General features: G+C 49.0%; 1 protein-coding gene across 1 annotated transcript in view; it reads left to right on the top strand.

The window, feature by feature from the left end:
• ZMYM2 (zinc finger MYM-type containing 2) overlaps positions 1-17012 on the top strand; it is a 92550-nt gene extending 75538 nt beyond the window's left edge. Inside the window, exons 13-23 of the mRNA XM_023530713.1 lie at positions 1666-1795; positions 2330-2445; positions 3018-3189; positions 4475-4603; positions 5374-5468; positions 5819-5987; positions 6182-6333; positions 12075-12189; positions 12768-13019; positions 13324-13444; positions 14854-17012. Coding sequence (XP_023386481.1) covers positions 1666-1795; positions 2330-2445; positions 3018-3189; positions 4475-4603; positions 5374-5468; positions 5819-5987; positions 6182-6333; positions 12075-12189; positions 12768-13019; positions 13324-13444; positions 14854-15046 — 1644 coding nt within the window. The 3' untranslated portion in view covers positions 15047-17012. The remainder of the gene's footprint in view (positions 1-1665; positions 1796-2329; positions 2446-3017; positions 3190-4474; positions 4604-5373; positions 5469-5818; positions 5988-6181; positions 6334-12074; positions 12190-12767; positions 13020-13323; positions 13445-14853) is intronic.
• The last annotated feature ends 1033 nt before the right edge of the window (positions 17013-18045 follow it).

An 18045-nucleotide genomic window follows, 5' to 3' on the forward strand; every position in this document is an offset into this window, starting at 1 on the left:
TCCCCGGCACGTGGCAGGGACTCGGCAGATGGCAGCTTTTGTTAGAGCTTTCATTGCAGATCCTTCTTCATCGTAAACAGGTGTAGATCTGTCTGTCGCCTGGCAGAAGGGTCGGAGGCATCACCGGGTGTAGACATCACCAGGCGACATAGTTCAATTGACGTGATACGAATTTGCTGAGTGACGAGAGGTGCAACACTGAGTAACTGGGATGTGAATGATTTTGGATCCTGTCCCTAAGTGGGGGTCCCGAGTGCTCTCCAGGTCCGAGCAGACTTGCCCGTGTGGGGTGTGTGGTAGGCACGCGGTGCCTGGTTGTAACTTACTCTCCCCGTTTTCCGGAGGAGGAAGCTAAGGCATAGGACCTTGTGCCACCCAGCAGCAGTGTTGGAGCCGAGCCCACGTTCACAGCTGTCTGCGGCCGATCGGTGTTGGGGTTTGAAATCCTCGTGGGTGTAGAGTGGCTCACGCTAGTGCCAGCCCCTTGCCCTGTGTGTCATTGTGACGTGCGAGAGAGCCACTCGTCTTCTGTTCATGACCTCCTAGTCCCGTAAACACGCACAAATGAACCTTTAAGCGGTCAGTGCTTTATTTAAGTGCAGTTGAACCTCATTATTCATATTTGTGAATTTGTCTACTCTGAAATTTCTGTGACCTTCCGTCCATACCCGTGGCACTTTGAGCACACGCACGGGGCACTGCCCGTCATCCATCCCGCAGCTCCGCCGACAGCCAGACGCGCATGTCCTCGTGACGCTGACTGCGAATCTGCGTGGTCGGCACTGGCTTGTGGCGCGGTGCCGTGCGGGCGTCGGCGAGCACTGTGGAGTGCGCCCGCAGCCCGTGCGGTCGCTCCTCCGTTACGAGGAAGCTTGTACGGCAGATGGTGTGTTTCGGCAGAAAAAAGGTTGTGTACTGGTCGCAGGTGCTGGTGTGGCGGGCGAGGCCGGCGGAGGCCACGCCTCGTGCTTCCCTCCAGGGCGAGGCTCGCGCCTGTCCGTGCCCTGTGCCTTCTCGTCCCCGTGGGTGGTGTGGCAGCGCCTTATCTGTCGTGCTGTGGGCAGTCTTCGGCTTGTAGACTGTGTGTGTCTGTGTGCACGCGCGCACATGATGCCACGGTGAGCTTGGCGAGCACATTGACGAGACCGTACCTATGACAAGCATCTAGAGTGGCGACGGCCGGGGCACAGGAAGTGCACAACCTCGAGTGTGGTCTGTAACGTTATCAGCAACTTGTCATTTTTCTTTTCAAATTTAGTGCCGTTGTTAGCTGTGTGCCCAGTAGAGGGAGCTGGAGTATCAGATAGCCACAGTAACTGCAAGAATTTTTTTTTCTCAAATAATTTTAAAGAGCCTAATTATATTCAAAATTTGGGTTCACCACCTTGCTTCTGTACTTAAAAGTGAGAATTGACTTCCCGTGTTTCTTAAAAGACACGCCGATGATACGCTTTGACAGCGACAGATCTGTCGGACGGCCCATCACTGCCGCTTTGCCGGGAGCCGGCTTAGCCAGCTGGCGTCCGGTCCTGGTCCCAGCCCCTCCAGACTAAGACTGCGCTAGACACACAGACTCCTCTGCCCGCGCCGTTCCCTGCACAGGCCCGAGAAGCCCCGTGTTCAAACTGGCGTAAAAGTGAAACGTGTCTCTTTGCCTCTCTGTAGGGCTCAGCGCCGCCCCCTTCTCCGACGCCTAACAAAGAGATGAAGAACAAAGCGGTCCTCTGCAAACCGCTGACGATGACGAAAGCCACTTACTGTAAACCTCACATGCAGACCAAATCCTGTCAGACAGGTAACTGGGGGTCTGGCCTCGCACTTCCCTGCCCGCACCCCTCAACCGGCGGCCAGCAGGCTGCAGAATGGATTCGGGGGCCACTTTTTCACGTTTTGCTGATTTTGCTGATCAGTTGTAGACATTTTGCTGAGCACACGGCAGTTGGAATGGTTAACGAAAGTCCTCTCTGATAAAGGCCTAGAATAGAAGTGAGTCGCAGGTGCAGTGAGGTGGTGGCCGAGGCCTGCTGGCGTGTGTGTCCCCACCCCCGAGCACGTCACCTCTGTGACTCTGATCCGTGACACGAGAATGAGACGAGATCATTCAAATTCGCATTCCCGTCAGATGGAAGTTCCCGCTGCGTTTGACTTGCGTGCGGGGGCCTGGGCGGGGCCAGCCCCGCATGGTGCCGAGGGCGCTGCTCACCCCGTGTCCCCGCGCGCGGCTTTTGGAGCCACCCGCTTTGCTGACGCGTCCCACGGGCTCCGAGACGCTCAGCCCTCTGTCACCAGTGCTGGGACAGCGCCACGTAACCACACTTTGCATTTGCAGATGACCACTGGAAGGCGGAGCGCGTGCCGGTGCCCATCCCCGTGCCCGTGTATGTCCCGGTGCCCATGCACATGTACAGCCAGAGCGTCCCCGTCCCCACCACCCTTCCTGTGCCCGTAAGTCACGTGGGCTCCGCGGGGGCGGGTCAGACACGGCCGGGGCGGCTTCGTCACAGTCGCCGCCTCGGAGATGCGGTGGGCGTGACGGAGTCTGCCCTCTTGGCCCGGCACGTGGGTGCGGGGGACCCCATCGGGGGGCTGTGTCCGTCGGGCAGGGAGGGGGCCAGCAGATGTCACGTCTGCTCTCCACACTCACCTTTTATGTCGGAGTTCAGTTTAGGAAGGAAGCTTCCTGAAGCTGTAAGGCTTACAACTGAAGCAGAGAAGAATTTCGTACAGGACCTTATTTCATTCCAAGTCACTTTCTTAGGACTCTATGTTAGGGCTTGGCCACGGTAGTCCCTTGGGGGCCAGAAATACCTCAAAAATCAGTCTCCTTTAATTTTTATTTCAGAAAGCAGCTACTTGTGTTCTGGGCTTTCTTGGCCACCGTCGCCATCTTAATTGTGACACGTGTTCTTTCCGAGCTTTCATCCAGTCGGAAACTGTGTTTGCCAGGGTAATTTTTTACTTTGGAAAAACACCTTCCATTGTCGCCGGACCTGACCGTGCGCACTCCGCTTAACCAGGTGCCCGTCCCCGTTTTCCTGCCGGCCCCGCTGGACAGCAGCCAGCCGAGCCCGGCCGTGGCCGAGGAGCAGAAGAGCAAGACCCCCTCAGACCCTCTTGACACCAACTTGCTCACGATGACCGACCTGGTGACTGAGGATGAAGGCAAGACGGAAGCCACCAGCGTCAACAGTGAGCCGCCCTGTGTGCCCCGTGCGAGTGCGTGTGTGTGCGGTTTAGCGTGTCGTGCTCGGCAGGGCACGTTTCAGGCCCATGACGGTGCCCCAGCTCGACAAGGGGGTGAGGGCCACACAGGACAAAACGTGTTTCACGGCAAGAGGGCCCGCTGTACCTGGCCAGGTGTCCTCGGTGCCATACCTAGCTTTAAGCAGAAATTAGCATAGACCCTATTTTAATGGTTACAGGATTTGACTTGTAAAATCGACTCCAGATTGTTCTCGTTTTAATGGACCAGCTCAGATCCAAAAGTAACTTGTAGGCTTTAATGATAATCCAAACTCTTACTTTGTAACAGTTCTCCCCAATTTTGTTTCATTGATGAGACCAATAATGTTTGCATGATGTACACCAGGGCTTACCCTAACTTCCGTTAGGGCGATGCTTGCCAAGGACATAGTGGGTGACTCTGTCTCTTGGAGTGTTTGTTCCTACCCGTAGTCTTCAGGTGGCACCCAGAGTTCTGTTTCAGCCGTGAGCTGCTCAAGCCCCATGGCCCCGGAGCACAGGAGAAACACTGCACATTCCGTGTGTTTCATAATGTGACCGTGTCAGTGAAGCACTTGGTTGGGGAGCTGTAAAATTAACTTAGTGGGTTGCAACTGGTGTTTTTTGTTTCGTTTTCTTGAAATAGAATAGAAAAAAGAAATGTCAGCAGGAATCCTTCATAAAGAGTATCATTTTGTGAAGTTTCCGTCCCCAGTGTGTGTGCATCTGTGTCTGTCTGTGTCCCTCCCACCACGTGGACTGGGAAAAGTCCATCTCTCAGTGAGGGCCGCAATGCAAAAATGTTTGGAAGCAACTGACCAAAGCATTAGAAGGCGGTTGTACACGCCCATGGTGAACGATGTGGAGAGCCGAGGTCACAGCTCAAAGCAGCTGTCAAAGCCGCAGTGGTGCTCCGTCGTCACTCTTGGCGAGGGGTCGCTCAGGAGCTCTGCGTGTCCGCGCTGTTGCCCATCGAAGCGCGCCTGGTAACCGTGGAAGAGTCGGGCGCTGCAGGATGAAGTGTTTGTGTTCTCACGATTCTCTGATAATGATGCAGGTCATGGTAGTTTACATTTTGGGACTGCTGTATACCTTTTCCTTTTGTGACACGTTGATAGAATAATAGAAGTATTTATTCTTGCTTTGCATCTACCGTTAAGTGACTTCCTTTTTTGAGTGACTTCCTCTTGCCAGACGTAGGCGCTGCTGAGGTTTTCCATTCGCTTTCTAACGACGGTTTGGTTGGTCACAGGCGTGATCATCGACACGGACGTGATGGGCTCCGCTCCGCTGAAGAGTGCCGACCTCACGGTGACACAGCCCAGTGTGCCCGACGTGCCCTACGAGCCAGAGCTGGACATCGAGATAGACTTTCCCAGAGGTACGCGTGTGCCGCCGTGCCCTTGCACTGTGGCCGTGGCATTCTCTCACGTAGTCGTGACTGTGACTGTGAGCCGCAGCCACTTCACGTTCCTGTCACCGCCTTTACCGTTCATATTGTCTTCTTTACCCAAGTAAAACTCCCAACAGTTAACTTCTGCAATGAGGCATAGCAGTGAATTGTAGGGACTTAAGAAGAATTTCTTAGAGCCTGAAAAAAAATTGCTTTCTAAAGCAGTTCATTATAGAAAATTTTGCAGATTTTTGAATTTGTGTCTTTTAAAAAACTTAAGCGAAACGTTGATAGTATTTTTCTTAAGACCGTTTTGAAAACGAAGTTGACCGTCAGAGGGGAAAAAATACTTTCAGGTTTTTCTGTTGTAACAGAAATGCGTTCTGTTGTTCATTATTTATGTTTTTGATCTACTGATGACAAATACACTGAATAGAATGTAAAGCAGTTTGTTTTGGAAAAGATTTAATAAATCGAAACAGATTTCGACCGAGACCATTTAGATCTTACAATGGATTTCATTCTATAATACTCTTTGGCCGTCATTTCCATGCACGTTCGGTGCCGATATTCAGCATGTGTGTTTCCGAGAGTCTGCGCAGGGCTGTCAGACGCCTGGGCATGCTGGGTGCAGCACGCCGCTCACTGCCCCCGTGCAGGCGTCCCCGCGTGCAGGCGCCCGCCCGCACCCCGTGTTTGTGTGACCTAAGCCTGTGCGCTTGCGTCTGCACTACAAGTCCTTCTGATTCGATTGTCAGCTGCCGAGGAGCTTGATATGGAAAATGAGTTTTTGTTACCACCTGTTTTTGGAGAAGAATATGAGGAACAGCCTAGACCTCGATCTAAAAAAAAGGTAAGAAATTAATAGTGTCCTCGCGCTTGCGTGACACCTCTGGGGGCGGGCGTGGGGCGGACCTCGCGGTCTAGATTTAGACAGACCGAGGGAAAGTCTCTGCTTTGTTTCTGAGTAATAAAAATGTCTCCGATTTCCCTGTAACGTCACAGAGGAAGGGGGAACGTTATTGCCACTTAGTATTTCTTTTCAGCGTTATCTCGACAAAAGGTCGACATAGTTGCTAAAAAAGTAAATTCAGTTATTTGACGAGAATTGAGACAGTTTTAAGGGGAGAGGTGGCTTACCACAGGTCGTGAAACGACACGGCCGTTTAGAGAGAGGACGTTACAGTGGCGTTTCGCTGGCAGGGAGCCAAGAGAAAGGCGGTGTCGGGGTGCCAGTCTCACGACGACAGCTCCGACAACTCCGAGTGCCGCTTCCCCTTCAAGTACGCGTACGGCGTGAACGCCTGGAAGCACTGGGTCCGCGCCAGGCGGCCGGACGGGGACCTGCCACCGCCGGACGCGCCCCGATCTCGTAAGGGCCCCGCTCCGCTCCCCCCGTCCCGCCCCGCTCCACGATGTGCGTCTCTGACCAGCTTTAACGTTAAAAAACGTGTAAATTTTATGTTACTTTGCAGTTCTTACGTAGAATAAATTAGTTTCGGGGGTTTCTTGGTCTTCACACGGTAAATCGTAGCAATTACTGATTTACATTTTGTTTCTTTTTAGCCAAATCAGTAAAGTTAAAAGAGGATCTGCTGTCTCACACCACGGCCGAGCTCAACTACGGGTTAGCGCATTTCGTCAGTGAGGTCCGCCGGCCCAACGGGGAGAACTACGCCCCCGACAGCATCTACTATCTCTGCCTCGGCATTCAGGAGGTTAGTCATCCGGCGGCCGCTCCCGAGCGCGACGTGAATAAGTTGTGGTGTCGTTAGTTCTTGGAGAGAACGTTATGCTTCAAGAGTATTAAGGATAGCTTTATGGGACGTCACGATCTATTGCCTTAGAAGAAAGACAAAAAAGGATTTGATCTATTTAAAAATATTAGGCTATCATAAGGATCGTCTTAACTATTTTGTATATGGAGGTTTCTGCTATATAATGCGATATGTTCCTAAAAATTCTTAAGTTCTCCAAAACTGTGTCCCAAAACCAAAAAGTATTTACGTAAAAACTGGTTAGGGACAGGCCACTTGAAACTCATGTATCTTCTGTAACAGGCCTAACAAAGTTGTCTGTTCGTTACCACACGCATAATAATCAGGATGACAGCATTCCTGCCTTACAGTTGCAAGGAAATGAACGTTCCGAGGCATGACGTACACGTGCAGATCCATGCGGACATGTGTGAGCAGAAAATGTCTTCCTTCTGCACACAGTAGGTCTGTTTCATCTACACTTCTCACGTGTTTCTCACGTGTTAAACAGTGTGACTACTCATTGGTTCTTTGGGCTCAGCTCATAAAAGGAGATCGTTCTTCGGGAGGTTTAAGACGAAGGTCGCCACGCGTGTGAATCTTTAGCGAGTCTGTTTTCCACGAGAAATGTGAAGGTCAGCTTGCAGTGATGACTTCTGGTTCTGAACAAGTGGCGTAGCTTTGAGCCCAGAGGTTAGAAAGGATCCGAGCTCCTCGCCCTGTGTTTCTAAACGTGGGAAGTGTGGGAAGGAGACCTTTTCATACTGGGTTTTATCTGTGGGCCTAAAATTTAATGTCATGCTGCTGACAGACAGGAGACCCTGAAATCAATGGCTGAAGGGAACTGGAATTGCCTTGATGTGTGTTTTACACCCATTCTCTTCAGGTTAGAAATTTGCTGAGATCGCGTAAGCGGAGGCGGGAGGAGGCTCGGTCGTGCGTGTCCGCGCCAGGCGCCGTCCCCGATGGCAGTGGTGTGACCTGGGAGGTGGAGGGGCTTCGGTCGGCTCCCTTTGAGCCGCGTGTGGAGGTGGTGAGGCTCGGGCCACCACTCCACGTCCCCAGATGTCTGCGAGCCAGGATTTTCGTGGAAAGTCCTTGACAGTGAAACCCGAGCTGAAGAGCAGGTGCACTTGTCATTTGCGTTCCTCCCAAGGGCAGTGCCTGCAGGGTGCACCGTGGAATCGCCGGTGTCTCTGAACAGTGGGGAGCCCCCCGCCCACCCTAGGGGCGTGGCAGGGTCACGCACACGCCCCGTTTCCTCCGTAGAGCCCCACACAAGGACGCTCCCGGCCTCGTGGCTCCAGCCCGGGCTGTGCAGCCCGTGGCACTTCCTTCCCCCCCGACTGCACCCGCTGGCCTGAGGCGGGAGCAGCGTTCACAAACATGGTCCCAGAAGTCGCTGGAAGCCTCTCGGTGCTCCGGTTCCAGAGCAGGTCACTCATGACACACGGACCCCAGGAGCCAAGGGGGCGGGCGCGCCCCCCCAGCCGGCACTCCACTGCCCGGGCGAGCGCCTGACCGTCACACGACAGGCCCGCGTGACCAGTCGTCTTCTGCTTTTTACTGTGTGTACTGATTAAAGGTAGTTTTTTGAAAAAGAGAACATTTATATTATCATCTTAGAAATAGCTCAGCCATTTTTAAGAACACCAGAGGGTTGCCACGGTAACCAGACAGGAAGGAGAGAGGCTGTGTTCCAGGCGCTGGTTCCGGTGCTTTTAATCCAGCTCTGCTTCTTGATGTACTTTGGGATCCCGCATAAAATTTTATTTGAAAATGGCTTCTACTAGTAATTAAGCTTAACCAGTATCTAGATAACGTAAGTTTAGATCGAAGAGCGATAACAGACGGCAGAATGGGGGTTCTCTCCCCACCCACTGCTAGTCTGCCCGATTCCTCTCCCCAGGCAAATACTTGTTGCTCTGCTGGCTGTTTGCCCTGGCATTATTTACACATAGAAATAAATTGATTTTTGTATATTCATCTCATGTTCTATACGTACCAATTCCCTGTTAGCTCTAGTAGGTGGTTTGTTTTTTTCTGCTTAGAATTTTCTACATACACAATCACGTCATCGATGCTTAAGACAGTTTACCTCTTTCTTTCCAATCTGCATGTCTTATTTCTTTTCCTTGCCTTACCGCACTGGTTAGGGGGGAACCCCCTTCCCATCATACACAGTGATGAGTGGGACTGGCGGGGCCGAGACCGCAGCCCCACGTCCAGCCCTATGGAAAGGCCGTCACCATTCAGTGTGCCGTTGCGGTAAACTGGCTTTTTTTGCTTCCTGGTCAGAGAGGTTTCTCTTCTGTTCCTAGTTGGTTGAGGATTGTTCTTAACTTTTTATTTTGTCATCGAGAGTTGGTATCGTCAGTGGTTACTGAATTTTGTTAACTGCTTTTTCTGCATCTGTTGAGACAATCCTATGATTTTTCTCCGTTATTCTGTGAACAATGGCGCACCAGTTAATTTTCAGATGCTAAATCAACCTCAGGCTCCCAGGATGGATCCATTTCAGGATGCTTTGTCCTTCTTGTATGTTGCTGGTTGGAGCTGTTGATTTACTGCTGCTGGTTGGTGCAGATGTCTCTGTGCATGTCCTATGGGTTAGTGTTCACGGCAGACGCCAGTCTGTGGCTCGTTCGTGGTGTCGCCCTGGCTTCAGCATGGGGATAATGTTGGCTTCATGAAATGAATCGGAGAATGTTCCTTCTATTTTCTGAAAGAATTTGTGAGACATGGTATTATTTCTCCCTGAGATGTTTCATAGAATTCTCCAGAGAAGCCGTATGGGGTGTGTGCGTGTGTGTGCATGTGTGTGCGTGTGTGTATTTGGCAGGGACAGACATGGTTTTAAATCACTAAATCAATTCTTTTAGTTGGCATAGGTTATTTAGGTTTTCTGTTTTTCTTGAGTCCATTTTGGTAATTTTTTCTTTCAAGAATATATGCATTTTATCAAAGTTGATAACTTTTTTAGCATAAGTTGATAATATTCCCTTATCCTTTAAATGTCTGTAGGAAGTTCTCTAATATTGGCTATTTATGCCGCCCTTTTGTTTCTCGAACAGTCTAGCTCAGAAATCAGCAAACTTTCTCTTAAAGAGTAAGAGAATAAATAATTTAGGCTTTGCCGGCCAAGAGGCAAAAATCTAGAATGTGTAGTTACTTAGATAGCAACTTAAAACGTAACCCGTTTTTAAGTGTGAAGTAACGGTTCTCAGTCTGCAGTCTGTGAAAAACAGACGGCTCGCGGGGTTGGGCCCAGCGGGGCTGGGGTCATGATCACCGCTGAGCTAGCTAAGGGTTTTCCGGCGTTCCACGGATTTTTACATGTCGTATTTTCGTTTTCCTTTCAGTAAAGGCAATTGGATGACCTCATAATCTTATTATGGGAAGTTGAGTCTCTCTCTAGAGTGCTTTTTATTTAATGGGTTATTTAAATATCAGATCTCTAAATATCGCTAGAGGTTTGAGAGCTAAATGGATTGCACGGTGAATGATTATAAGTTATGTCTTTAAGTAGCTTCCTTTTTTTTCAATTTTTTTTATTGTGATAAAATCCACATAGCATAAAATTTACCATCCTAACCATTTTTAAGTGTACAGCTCAGTGGTATTAAGTACGTTCATAGTCTTGTGCCAACTTCAGCACCGTCCGTCTCTGTACCCTTCACCGTATAAAACTGAGACTACACCCCTGAGGCAGTAACTCCCGTTCTCCCCGGGCCCCCCACTCCCCGCTGTCTGCCTCTCTGCCTGACTGCTCCGGGCGCCCCGCGTGAGTGGGGTCACGCAGCGTTTCTCTTCGTGGCATTTTTTGCTGCTCTTGGCACAGTCTCCTCAAGGTTCATCTGTGCTGTATGTGTCAGAACGGACTCCCTTTTAAAATAGGTTCTTTACTAAAAACGTTTTCTCAAAAAAAATTTTTACTACCAAAAGATACACTTAAAAATGGTTAAGGTGGTACATTTTATGTTCTATGAAATTTTACCACCATCAAAAAAAATTATTTTACGATTCGTTCTCATCCTTGGACAAACGGTGGGATTTAATTTTAGCAAAAGACTGTATGGTATGTATAAGCAGCTTTAAGAGTAATCCTAAAACTCAGTATAAAGATCAGGTATCTAAAATATACTTTTCAGAAATCATTGCTAACGTTACTTCAAGGACATGCACAGAAACAGAAGCTATTTTTAGAAGAGTGTGTGTATTTTTCTGTCGCATTTATTGATTGTTTACATCTGACAAAAATAAGGTAATGTTGAAGAAGTATTTTTCTTAGATGTGTCTGTAGAAGGAATAGCATCTTCAGCTGTAAGGACCAGGTCCCGTGAACATGTACAGGAGTGGGTACCATTTCTGTCTCGTACACTGAGGAATTACGTAGCGTCACGGATGATTAACTGGCACCGTGGGGAGGGCGGCACAGCCTTGTGTCCTCCCTGGTAAACAAACACCTGATCTCCCCCGATCGTGCGAGGGATGATGGTCGTTGTTAAATGTCCACGCAGCAGGGAGACGTTTGGGGAAGGAGGAGGCTAGGTCGTCACCCCACGGTCTTCGTGACCTGTCTTCATGCGCTGTCTTGCCCGCGGGGTCTCCACAGGGGGCTCGTGGACCCTTTCTCCTTCATCCGCCCCACGGGTCGTCGCGGTTAGCCAGTTGTGGGTGCCGCTCTGTCCTTGTGAACGTGGCGAAAGACACAGAGGCTTTGTCGTGCGAGAACACCGGGCCGCGTCGCGCTTCTGCACCCCGCCTCCCTCCCTTCCCTCCGCTTCCCGACGCCCTGCTGGAGCGGTGTAGACCATTTACGTGGAGTGTAATTACTGTCACTGGGGTAAAATCAGTCGTCCTTCTGGTGGTTTTATATTTGTTCTGCCGGTTCTTTGCTTTTTGCCTTTTTTTACTTGCTTTCTTTTATTTACTTGGATTATTTCTTTTTTTCTGATTCCATTTTATCTCCACTATCGGATTATTATTTATGCCCCTTAAAGTTGTCGTTAGCAGTTGTAGGATTTACAGTTCGCACTGTCTACCTTCAGGGCGGGGTGTCGACCTCACCGCCGCGTGCTCCTAGTTCCCGCCCCCGTTCCTGTGCCGCTGCCACGCGTTTCACTTCCACGTCATCGTTCTTAAATCCCGTTGGCGGTGGACTGTGCAAACGCTAGCGTGTAAATCGGCCTTGAACAATCCTCACTTTTGAGGTTTGTCATGGCACCTTATAAGATGTGTGGGTTCGTACTGACTCCTGGCAGAGAAGCGCGGAGAGGCGGTAGGGGACACCTCAGGCGGCCCACCTGACCTCCCGGAGCTCCTTTGACCAGCGGTGATCTAACTACTCTTACTTTGGAATTTAATTTTGCTTTCTCCATGTACTTACTATGTAATGAACACTGGGGCCAGATGATCTGTTTTTTATTTGACAAACCGAAGAGTCTCCCCCAGTTCTTACATCCTGGATTCTTGGGCGTGTATTTCAGCTTTGAGTTTTTTAAGCAGCAGAGTAATTGGTAACATGCGATTCTTTATGATTTCTAGACATGTAGATAAAGCAGGAATCTCTCGTGTTTTCTCAGCATGCTTTTTTTCCTTAGACATAAGGTTTATTTTTTTCTGAAGTAATACAGAACATAAGTAACACATTCACTGTTGACAATTAGCTGGTTTTTCAAGTAATTCTTCTTGTCTTGTAGTACTTGTGTGGCAGTAATCGAAAAGACAACATATTTATTGATCCAGGATACCAGACATTTGAGCAAGAATTGAATAAAATACTCCGAAGTTGGCAGCCAAGCATCCTTCCAGACGGTAATGCTCTTTGAAATAGAACTATTGCGAAATTACTCCTGGGATTTGTATTTTTACAGAAAGTATATTAAAAGTAATTAGGAAACAATTTAAATTAGCATTTTTCCGGGTACCTATCATGAACTCATCTGTTCTTTTGTCGAATGAGAAGTGAGTGCGGTTGATGGCTGGCGTTTGCGAAGAACTTTGTAGTAAATGTCACCTTCCCGCTCTGGAGTCAGAAACTGGGTGTGTGTTTTCGAAGCCTCCGGTGGAGATTCGGATGGAAATCCACCCGTGCTTTTTCCTCTTTTTAAGCGTGTGAGGCGAACACGTCCGTGAATGGGCATCGCCAGCTTTTCGGGGTTCAGCAGACTTCGGGTTCCTTTCTGACCATCGTCTGCTCGTCCCGGGGAGCGGCGGCAGCGGCGGCCGCCCGCTCCGCGTGTCCCCTCGCCCGCTCCACGTGTCCCCTCGCCCGCTCCACGTGTCCCCTCGTCCGCGCCGTCGGCAGGCCCCGCGGTGGAGCTGGGCGGGCGTGGGGAGCTGCTCTTCGTCTCGAGTCTCGAGCCGCCGTAAAGCGCCGCGCTCTGTTCAAGGGTCCGTGTTCTCGCGGGTCGAGGAGGACTACCTGTGGCGGATCCAGCAGCTGGGCGCGCACTCCCCGGTGGCGCTTCTGAACACGCTGTTCTACTTCAACACCAAGTACTTCGGCCTGAAAACCGTGGAGCAGCACCTGAGGCTGTCCTTCGGCACGGTGGCCAGGCACTGGAAGAAGAACCCCTTGACGATGGAGAGCAGAGCGTGCCTGCGGTACCAGGTGTCTTCCTTATGTGGCGCGGATAGCGAAGGTAGCGTGACAGCCCCCTCCCCGGGGTCCTGCGGCGGCGGGGAGAGAGCCAGCCTCGCCTCGGGAGCGGCCCAGGCCCCTTGCTGGAGCCTGAGGGCTGTCATTGTCATAGAGCAAGGCGGCCTCGTGTTCCTAAAACGTCTCAGTTCTTTCTGTTGGAGAAATTGTGGTCCAGGAACCATGGCCTGGAGCTCTGAAGGACGCCCGGTCCTGTCCTCGGTGTGACAGGCCGGGATGGATAAAGTGGGTCGTGCCTCTGTCGGCGAGGCTGGGCTTAGGAACTTTATGTGATTTTTGTTTTTAAGATAAAATTACTACTGGAAAGAGAAAACATGAAGATGATGAGCCAGTATTTGAACAAATTGAAAATACAGCCAATCCTTCTAGATGTCCTGTGAAAATGTTTGAATGCTACTTGTCTAAAAGGTGAGTGTGGACGAGAGTTAATTTTGAATTAAAGTAGTGGCGAGAGGCCGTTGCCATGAGTGTAACGTCACCGAGCGGTGACAGTGCCCGCCGACCCTTCTCCAGGTCTCTCTTCTTGCTTATGCCCAAGTCCTTTCCATTGGACTTCAGTCCCGTCGCTATAAAGTGCTCAGCTCATACATCAGACTTCAGGGATCAAGCCTGTGCTACGAAGTCACTCTGCTAATGAAATCACAACTTTAAATTGTGGCACGTCTACTGACCGTAAAGCCAGGGGCACGAATCTTTTTTGTAAAGAGTCAGATAGTAAATCTTTTAGGCTTCGTGGGCTGTAGAGTCTCTAGCGCAGTTTCTCAAGTCTGCTGTTCAACCAGAAAGCAGCCTCGTACTACGTGCAAACAAACAGCCACGCGTGTCAGAGGACGGCTGCCCAGACCAGCGACGGCCATGGTTTGCCACCTCCTGGGAAACGGCGTCAGAGGCGGGCTAGGGAGGTGCAGACAGAGGCGGAGGGCTCACGTTTGAGGGGGACGGCCTTGCGGGAAGTTCCGGCAGCGTGTTCTGAGGCGCCCTGCACCCCCACCCACAGCCTGGTGCCAGCACATGCTTCTAAGTTTGAGCCGGTGACAATGCTTAGGGACCATGAATTATTTTACACGTGCCCATTATTTTAAGTATGCACTCTCTAATTTTCAAAGGTTAATGTGAACTCGGAATATATTTTCTTCTTTTTTTTTTAGAATATGTTTTCTTAATGAAAATAGAGTTATAAATTCTAGTTAGCTCCCCAAGTTAGTTCTCAAGAACTCATAAAAACAGTGGTGTCACTTAAGGGTGAGAGTAATATTTCTGACAATGGTTTTGGGGTGGCCCTGTTTGCCTGCAGCAGAACCGGGGTCTTCTGGGGGCAGTAGGTGTCGGCTAGCTGGAAACTCCAATCTCAGTCTTACCTCGTTAATGTTTTAAAAATCAGGGCTCTATTTTGTAACGCTGCGCAGTATCTTCATTTTATGTGCTACCATACTTCATTAATTCCAAGGCGCATTTTACACATCTGACCATCTGTGCAGCTGGGATGCACGTTGTAATTGACGCATCTTAAAATTATAGCTGCCTCTGTTTTACTCATTCAGTGGCAAGATTAAAATAATGATTTAAAAGAATGTTTCTATTAACAGTGTCTCGGATTCAGCGAAATACAGAGTTTAGATTATGATGCGAAAGTAGTCTTTTATCACTGAAATTAGCTTTCAAAATAGCTGGGTGATAGACTATTGAACGTAGGTAACGGGGCGCGCGGTCTGACCACGTAACGTGGCGGTGGTAGTGGAATTATTCTTGAAAGAAGAGAAAGTTGTGGGGAATTTTGCACATATACCGTAAAATTGACTTTCTCCTTTCTCCCCAAGTCCACAGAATCTTAATCAGAGAATGGATGTTTTTTATTTGCAACCTGAGTGCTCCAGCTCTGCCGAGAGCCCCGTCTGGTACACGTCGGCCTCACTGGACCGCGGCACCTTGGAAAACATGCTCGTGCGCGTCCTGTTAGTGAAGGACGTTTATGATAAGGACTGTTACGAACTGGACGAAGACACAGACTGAGAAGGAACCTTCCGAAGCAGTCGGGACAGAACAGCGTTAGATAGTCAAGCTGCTAGGTCTTTGTTAAGGCAAACATTTCAAGTTTACTCCTTCTGTTCTGAGTTTTGTAGCAGTGAACCCACACTGGGTGTTACCATGTAAATAATCTGTGAGTGAAAGTTGCCATTATTCTATGTAGTGGTTTTAGGATACTTAACAAATACATTCAAATTCTTTTTTTATTATTATTTATTTGATTAGGTCTGTTTGTAACTTTTTACATGACAAAATACGAATGAGAATGTGCCATGCATAATTTTTCCTGTAGTAAGAAACGTCCACATTGCACAACCCCACTGTCACAGTGCTTCCTGGAGGGGCTCTCCCCGCGGGTCCCGGCCGGGCGGTCGCGTGCGGGAGCACGACGGAAGTCAGAGCTTGCGGTGTTTTCAGGATGTTTAAAATAAACTGTAAACTACTAGGCTGGGGTTTTGGTTTTGTTTTGGGGGGGGCCGTTGGTTTTGTTTTGCGTTTTAGTGACTCAAGCCTTACGAGGTTGCGTAGAGAGGTCCCGCCTCCTGTACCAAAAATAGCCGAGCGACGCTGCCAGCGCCGGCGCCCGAGCCGGCGAGCCGCCGTGGACCCTCCGCGGAACGCCTTCCCGTCCCCGGCCACGCCGCGGCGCCCCTGCCTCGTTGCGCCTTCTGCATCGCCCCGTCAGTAACTTAAACAGTATATATATGTATGTATATATGTGCGTGTACATGTATGTATATATATATGAAGAAGGACGTCGGAAACACGGTCACTGGGACATTTTCTTTGTAAAGACGTCGGATGGAAGTGTACAATTCTGTTTTCTATGCCACCCGTAGTATCCAGAATCCCCTTCGTTCACAGAAGTCCGATCCCCCGCAGTGGATACAGATCATGTTGGAATACCTCCGCGGTACTCTACAACTTTACCAGTTTGGTTAGAATTCTGTGCCTGCCCTCACATATGACTGATGCATACGTTGGATAAAATTATTTTTAGGAATGCCACTCCTGAAATAGCTGTTACAGAAAGTCAAGCTGGTTTAGACAAGGCAGTGCCACACGCCGCCGTGAAGGCCACCAGCGTCGTGTTCTCACGTGTCGGCGATGGAGCGGCAGGAGGAAGCTGACGGACAGTATGTTTCACAGGAAGTCACATTTGCTGTTAGATTGTTTGGCTTTTAAATTTTAATTACTTCTTATAGAAGATTGCATTAAAACTTTGTGCTTCTACATAGCAGTTGATCCGTTCAGACTTTTTCTTTCGGAACGGGGAAATCTTCAGACCCTGCCTTCTAGAGCCTGGGCGGAGTGCCAGCCGCGGGGGGTCGTGACGAAACCCTTCGGCTGACTTCCGGTGGCATGTGTGTGATCACCTTGTTTTCCTGTTTCCAGTTCCTCGGTCACCGCGGCGACATTAGTTTTCTGAAATTGTTTGGGGGGAACTCGGGCTGTTTTCCACAGTGCTTAGCTTCCATCTACACTTCCCTTAGGCGAGAAATGTTCTCAGTCATGATATGGAAAATTTCACAAGTGTAATCACTGTATATTTAAGCAATAATCGGCAGAAATATTTTTGGCGCAAGAATTACTTTATAAAGTTCTAACTTGTTTTATAAGTTTGAATAACGTTTCTGTCCCTTGATTTTATATTGTCGATTTGATAATCAGACTGACAGTAGCAAATCTGATAATACTCGACTAAAACTAGCAAATCTGATAATACTCGACTAAAACTAGAATGCTTGTTGTCTATTTAATGAAGAAAAATGGGGAACACTTAAAATGTATATAGAAATTTCCTCGTCCTTACCTTTTTCCAGAACTACTTCTTTAAGCACTTTTCCTATAAAGGCATGTTGTTGGTGACAAGGTGGTGAATCCTAACCGTCTTTTACTCTCGAAAGCGGTGCTACAGGCCCTCAGGAGCAATAAACGTTTCCCAAAGCCACTAAACGTGTGTTTCACCCAGCACCGCACCTTCCCGCCCTGGGGCCGCCGTCGGCGCGTCTCCTTCATCGTTCCCGTTAGCTCGTCTAAACGGAAATGTCCCTGCCGTTTTGGTCTTGACACGGTGGAGGATTTAGCGCTCTTGTCTTTGTCTTGATTGCAATCCAAGGATCGATTACTTGACACTCAGGGGAAAAGAAAAAAAAACAGACTGTGTAGTGAGAATTGTTTGTTCTTTGAAGCCTGCTTCACCCAGGATGCATTGCACCGGCTTCAGGACCTCCCTAGTACGCGTGGTCATAGCTGACTGCTGAGAACAAGGACAGTGAAGTGGCCACAGTCTCCTTTCGCGTCTCAGTGATTCCCAGTGGCAGCATCCTGTAAATACGGCCTTACTGTCTTCAGATGCTATTGGAGATGCTGCATTTTTCTGTTGTGAAGATTTTGCCATGTACAATGAACCAGTGAAAAGGTTTTTATCCATCCTGAGAAAAATGAATTTCCCGGACAAATCGAGCCTCCATTCACACACTTTTTTAGGCTTTCAGCTGCACTCGGTAACAGAAGATGTTAAAAGGACTTTTTAGGCGAGAAGTTGTTCTGTTTGGCCACGAGAATACTGTCTGTTCAAATAGCAGTTCACGGTTTTATTTTACATAGAGTTATTAAGTCTGCTAAAGCTATCGAGAAAGGAGGAGGTGCATATTCATGCCTGCGTTGAAATTTTTATCACTTTTTCTCGTGGGATTTGCCTTTGTCCTGGCCAGTGGTGATTTGGGGGTAACTACGCGTAGTATTAAGTGTTACCGTGACGGCGAGGTCATACAGTCACAAATCTTTGGTTTGTACTACTCTAATGCGGGTCCATTTAATCTGAGATCTGAAATATTTTATAGTCTTTAAGTCACTATAAAAATTTACACTTTTATTTTGCCAGTTATTTCCAAAATGTGTTGTGATACGTGTCATTTTTGTTCTAAGTTAACACTGACTGTAGGATAATCTTGTTTCCCTCAAACAGAATAGTCGTGAAA

Source organism: Pteropus vampyrus, unplaced genomic scaffold (genome assembly GCF_000151845.1).
Source record: "Pteropus vampyrus isolate Shadow unplaced genomic scaffold, Pvam_2.0 Scaffold52, whole genome shotgun sequence".
Classification (NCBI taxonomy): Eukaryota; Metazoa; Chordata; class Mammalia; order Chiroptera; family Pteropodidae; genus Pteropus; species Pteropus vampyrus.